The following is a 6,587-nucleotide window of genomic DNA, read 5'->3' as shown; positions in this document are numbered from 1 at the left end:
CCCCAAACTATCAACGGCCTATGAATTTACTTTAGATAAGCGATCATCATCTGAATAATAATACTCTATAGCATATACGTCTTATTTGTAATTTTTCAAATAAACAAATTTTATTTTCTTGCATCTGGCAGCACTGCCTTGCGATTGTCGCAAACATTCGCACTGACTCGGCATTCGGGTAATGGCCTTGACTATTCTCAATAATGTCGTATGGGCTATTCTATTTTGTGGAGATACCCTACTCTCTACTAGTAAATAATTACGGTTTGTCTGGTTTTTTTTTATAATGGTTTTAATTTATATAAATTTCAATCTAAGTTTTTGTATCTGTCCTATAAGACGACCCCGGATTTTAGGGGCGATTTTTTATGATTCAACTATCGTCTTATATTCCGCGATATACGGTATATATACACACAGTCTTGCATTTTTATTAGTCATGTTTTTTCCGTTTGTGGGAGTTAAAGAATCTGTCTAATGTCGATTGCTTTTCTCTCTTCTTCAGGATTTTTCAGAAGTAATTAATAGCATTGTAATTGTAGAGATCCCCAAGCCTATTAACCTCAACCTTGTTTGGATGCGATTCTAAGACCGTTGTTCTGACATCCTCCCACTTCTTCAAAAGATCTTTAATAGCAGATATCGGCATTAATCCTCTTTTTCAGAAGAAAACATATTTCGTCGAGTTTCTTGGTGTTCTTCATTCAAGAGTTCTTGGCGTTCTTCTGTCGTCAGATCAGTTTCAGGTTCCATTATGGGCTCTTTAATGTTCTTTATTTCTCAGATGTGATTTTTGTTACTTGTTAAGCTGCTTGAGTCTTCTTCATTATACTGTATCTTAGATAAGATTGAACTGCGGTCTACTGTAGACCTGTTCAAGCCATACTGCCCAGCAACATCAGACATCTTCTGTCCACTCTCTACATTTGCTATTGTACTCTCACCTTTCGAAAATAAAAACCGACGCAAAACTTAACGAGTGCCCGCCCGATAACCTCGCGAATACTATGAAAGAATTGTTTCTGTCAGAAAAATAAAAGGCTGGAATTACGAGGGACAGTTTCAAAGTTCGGAGGAATACTATCCGATCAGTATATACCGGGTTGTGCGTCGATGTCGACGTCTCCCGCACTCCGAAAAGTTTCGAATTGTTGCCTGAAGACAAGGGAAGACCAACCGGTATTCATTATTTTACGTCGCTTCTTCTTGTGTTTGTTCTGTGAAGTGTTCGTTATCCGATTTGTTCGTTAACCGAACACTCACTGTATTTTTCACTATAAAGCCAAAACGTGACATCTCGAAAACCTTTGTGGAAGTTTCATACCTAAAATTGCCAGACCGCCTGTATTTTAGCACCCTTTCAATTTCCTCCAGCTGAAACAAATCAAATATTTTATATTATAAATATAACGGAGCCCACTAGTGATCAAGTTGTTCCGTTCTCTGAACACTGGTGTGTTCTCACCTGGCCAGGACATGGAGTTCTCCGGAGTTTCTTCGCCTGAATAGGGGCCAGTTACCGTTAAAAAGACCTCCCGGAAGGCATTTTCCCTAGGCAGATCGCCCGAAGACTGTTTAATAGCAGACTGTTTAATTCCCCCGAATTTTATCATATTCAGAACATCAACTGCTTACAGATTAAATTTATCGCAACGTTTCTTCTATCCACCTTATCGAGGAATACCTTTATTTAAATATAACCAGTTTTAGAGCAATTTATAAAACAATTTTATGCGTCTGATTATTTATTTTTACCTATATTTATTTTTTATGTTCTTTATGCATTCTCTTCATGTTCAAATTGGGGCTTGTTATTTTATTGTTATTTCAGGGGAGGCGATCATAGCCTTACGACATCGCCATTGTAAATTAAATAAACAAATAAAATGCCTAAACACGAGTAATTCTCCGAATACTTTGCCTTGGTATACAGTAAAGATGTATCGAGTTTCGTAAACATTGTGAATATAAGTGTTTTATTAAACGAAATATTGCTAACATTTTTCATTGTTTTGAAATTATGTGATTCCAGTAATTCTGACCTAATTACTTACGTCGTATATTGTTATCTCTCAGTTATTACTAGTATAGGCTGATCGAAAATGACTGCAATAAGCGGCATATACTGTATATATTCGTAGTAACAATCTGATCAGTTCTTTTTATTAATTAACAAAATTTAACAGCATATGCCGCATTATTTTCCTTATTTTTTTTTACTACAGAATATCATAAAATGATTTTATTTGAATCCATTAATTAATATTTATTAAAATTTCTATTCTCACGTAATTGCATTAATAATATTAACTTAAGCACATTCTCTAACACTTCAAATACTTTATATGTAGTCTATATTATAATATTATAATTATTATATTTATTAGAATATTTAAATTTATATTTTTAATGGAAATTAAAAACCAGTAAACTATTTTTAATGTAAACGATACTTAAACATTATATGATGCGACATATTTTGATATTGTACGCTATTGTATATAGCATATATAATATGTCATATAATATCGAAAATATAAATAAAGAAACTGTAAATTTCTTGTTATCATTCAGTTATTGCCTTTATAATATTTGTATTATATACAGTCAGTTACAATATGTTATCATTATTGAGAGCTATGGAGAGCTACAGGCTTCATTAAAGTAGTTTCTAATCCATATGTTTAATGATATAATTTTATATAAACATCTGTTTAGTTTACACTAGACACAGGAAAAATTAGGTATATGTAGTTAATTTCTTCCAATTAATGCAGTTAAGAATATCAGATTATATAGTCTATTTATTGATCAATAATAATTATTGATTATTTTCTTACTACTTCAATTGTTGCTAGATAAAAAAATCTCAATCAATATTTACCTGTAGCTAAACAATATAGATTAGTTAGACACACAAAAAAAATATAACAATAAATTATCATAATGTATGTTAGTCTACATTTCTGTATTTTGAATTGATTAAATAATCAATCATAATTTATTTTATAAATTAACATTTTAATATATTGTTTTTTCTATTGTTTTAGATGTGAGGTTTGAATTGTAGTCTTCAGTAAATTTTACATTAACCAATAGAATTTCTAGTTATTTTGAGGTGAGACTTCATCAACAGGCTTACTGTAAGATGATGTGTTGTCGCTATGCCAACGGATAAAAGCTTTAGTAAATGGGACTGACCTCTGTTTTTCTCATGTTAGCAGTAGTTGTACAAGTGACTTTATCAGCAATCGTTACTTTAATAGTTAATAAATAAAGGTAATGGAGTCAATAACTTATTTTATTTTTTGTGAAATTATAATATTATTACTAATTATTTAAAATTTTTAAAACTGATGGTAACATATGTTAATAACTTTTTTTAATAATAAAAATTTCTTGAATTGATAAGTATTTAAACGATTTTATATTACAAGACTAATTTATATTGTATTTGGTTAAATGAATTTTTTAACTTTTTATGTTAAAAATATATTTAATGATATTCCATTGATTTATTTAAATTATTAAAACAAAAATAAAATGTAATTTTATAATTGATAATTACTAATTACTAATTATTTTATATACTCTTATAGATAAAATTAAGACTTTTATGAAAATGAAGATAAATTTTGTACAAGATTTTTTATCATCAACTTTTACACGGTTTGGAGAAATTATTGGGAGGTATCCTCATTATTTTGTTATTATTCCAGTTATTGTAACACTCATACTCGCTTCAGGAATGATGAATATGACGTATAACAGAAATGTAGATTATTTATTTGTAGCTGAGGGAGGCAGAGCCGAAAAGAATAGAAACTTTATGGAAAACTTGTTTCCTTTGAATACTTCCGTTTTTACAGATTTTCCCAGATTTACTCGGGCTCCTGAAGGTATTATCGTATTTGTTAAAGGAAAGAAAGGCGGTGATATGTTGAATACAAAAATATTTACTGAATTGAACTTGTTGGATAACATAATTAAAAATATTTCTCTTAATATCAACGGAGATATAAAATCTTATAGTAGCTTATGCGGTAAAATATATAATAAATGCAATCAAAATCCAATTTTAGATTTATTTCCTCACTCTAAAGAAGTATCAGCTAGAAAATTGCGTATTAAATATCCTGTAGATATAGATAATCTCACATATTCTTATAGGCCATATACTTATAATTTAGGAGGAGTTAAAACAGATGTCTATAAAAATGTGGAAAATGTGGAAGTTGTTAGATTATTTTATATTCTAGACAACAACATCAAAGATCATTCTTGTATTAAACAATGGGAGAAGTTAGTGGTGTATAAATTAAGAACGACTGAATTTAAATACGTTGAAGTGTATGCTTTTTCACTTTCTTTACTTAGAGACAAATTAGAAATTTTTTCAAAAGAAATTTATCCGTTAATAGCAATTGTAGTAGCAACAGTTAGCTTATTTTCAATCATCAGTAACTTGAGTAATGATTTAAAGAAAAGTAAACCATGGTTGGGGATGTCTGCTTGTATATCTGCTGGATTAGCTGTGATTTCTTCTTTTGGATTGGCTTCTTTCTTGAAGATAGAAAATACCGATGTGAATATCATGCTTCCATTTTTAGTTCTTGGTATGTTTTAGTATATCGTTAAATTAAACAACGTATAGAGATATAAATTTATAATTATAATACTGTTTCTTTCTGTTATTGTCTTAGGAATGGAAGTAGATGATTCTTATGTGTTAATTTCAGCGTGGCGAAGTACTCATTCTAACGAAACTGTAGAGAAACGAATAGGAGAAGTTTATGCTAAAGCATGTATATCAATTACTATAACTTCTATAACCAATTTAATTACTGTTTTAGTTGGAATTTCAGCGCCATTTCCTATTGCAAGACTTTTTTGTATGTACGCAGCGTTGTGCATTCTATTTACCTATATATACCAGATAACTTTTTTTGGAGGATGTATGGCATTTAGCGGATATTGGGAATATAATGGAATAAGGTCCATTTTACGTTTACAACGCAGTGAGTAGAATGTCTTAAGTGTTTATTTAAACTGTACTAGACTTTTTTATTTTTTAATATATATATATTTTTTAAATTTTAGAATCTCTACCAGCTAATGTTTCTACCGAAGAAAATATAATGAAAATATTCAGAACTAAATTTTCAATATTCCTTTCAAACACAAAAGTTAAAATATTACTTTTATCATTGTTCTTCTTAAAATTATCTTTTGGTTTATGGGGATTAAAATATTTAGAAGACGGTTTAGATACTACTAAAATTTTACCTCCAAATTCCGATTCAACTAAAAGTGTGAAACTGTATTTTGAATACTTTACGGATTATCCGTTTACTATTCAAGTAGCCATCAATAAGACCTTAAATTATGCAGATGTAAAAGTTCAACAATCTCTTGAAAGATTAGTTAAAAAATTTGAGTCCGATCCTCACATTGCAGGACCGGAATTAACTCTATCGTGGTTAAAATTTTATAAATTATTCTTAAATCATGATATATCAAAGTTCTCCATGAAGGGTTACAATGTCTCACTTAAACAAGATTTTATCGATGGTTTGAGATTAGTCTTTTTGAAATTTAAAGTCGCTGAGCAATTTAAACACGATATTATATTTAATGAAAATTATACCGATATAATAAACAGCCGTTTCCTTTTTGCGGCAAAAAATGTTCGTAATAGGAAAACAGAAATGGAATTGTTAAAGAATATGTGGCAAATAGAAGATGAATCTGATATACCAATAAAAGTACATTGCGTTATCGCTGATATTATTGAACAAGGAATAATTATTCGTGATATTGTTTCACGGTTAGCATGGATGACATCTCTTTCAATAATGATAGTTTTCTTTTCTTTTATTCCCAATTTTATATACGCACTCATAGTTGCTTTGTCTGTAGCATCTATTATATTTCAAACGATTGGATTTATGGCTCTGTGGAAAGTCAATTTAGATATGATTTCTCTTTCTGTATTAGTTCTCTGCGTTGGATTTTCAATTAATTATTTAACTCACCTTTCGTGTGCTTTTGTAATGTCAACAAAGAAAACGGCTTCAGAAAAACTGAGCTATTCTTTATTTCATATCGGTTATCCTATTATTCAAGGTTCTTTATCAACAATTTTAGGAATATTAGTTCTAGCTTTTAACGAATTTTATGTATTTGTTACATTTTTCAAAATTACATTTTTAGTTACTTTTTTCAGTTGTTTTCAGGCTCTTTTTGTGGTTCCTATTATTCTTTGCTCCGTTGAAAGTTTTAAAGAGAAAATATTCGGTAATGACCGTACTGAAGTGGTTTCGAATGGAGAAGCTAGTTCTACGCTTTGAATCTGTTTTAATGATAATCAATAATTGTTTTTATCTCTTAATAAAAAAGTGAGTAGCAAATTGTTAATAATGCTTCAACAACATAAAATACTAAATTAATATTAATTGGGCTGCGATTTGAAAAAAAATTATAAACCTAAAAATTCGCACTGTCGTTCGTTTGTCTGTCCTTCCTTAATCTCGAGAACAGTGTTAGACAAATGAACGTCAAGACCAAGTATGGAAGCTTAGGGTCAG

The 6,587-nt window shown here is 29.7% G+C and overlaps 1 protein-coding gene across 1 annotated transcript; it reads left to right on the top strand.

Moving 5' to 3' along the window:
* The first annotated feature begins 3,612 nt into the window (after positions 1-3,612).
* Positions 3,613-6,350, top strand: LOC136973114 (patched domain-containing protein 3-like). The gene is made up of 3 exons (XM_067267814.1): positions 3,613-4,616; positions 4,704-5,018; positions 5,101-6,350. Exons 1-3 carry the CDS (start codon positions 3,617-3,619, stop codon positions 6,348-6,350), a joined length of 2,565 nt encoding a protein of 854 aa, XP_067123915.1. The 5' UTR covers positions 3,613-3,616.
* The last annotated feature ends 237 nt before the right edge of the window (positions 6,351-6,587 follow it).

Source organism: Centruroides vittatus, unplaced genomic scaffold (assembly GCF_030686945.1).
Source record: "Centruroides vittatus isolate TY-2023 unplaced genomic scaffold, ASM3068694v2 contig_3087, whole genome shotgun sequence".
Taxonomy (NCBI): domain Eukaryota; kingdom Metazoa; phylum Arthropoda; class Arachnida; order Scorpiones; family Buthidae; genus Centruroides; species Centruroides vittatus.
This window is presented reverse-complemented; position numbering and strand designations above follow the sequence as displayed.

Bases quoted from the DNA above. Each gene is read 5' to 3' on its own strand.
- LOC136973114 (XM_067267814.1), top strand. From the start codon at position 3,617: ATGAAAATGAAGATAAATTTTGTACAAGATTTTTTATCATCAACTTTT. The intron at 4,617-4,703 runs GTATGTTTTAGT...TTATTGTCTTAG, and splicing joins GCTTCCATTTTTAGTTCTTG to GAATGGAAGTAGATGATTCT. The intron at 5,019-5,100 runs GTGAGTAGAATG...TTTAAATTTTAG, and splicing joins CATTTTACGTTTACAACGCA to AATCTCTACCAGCTAATGTT.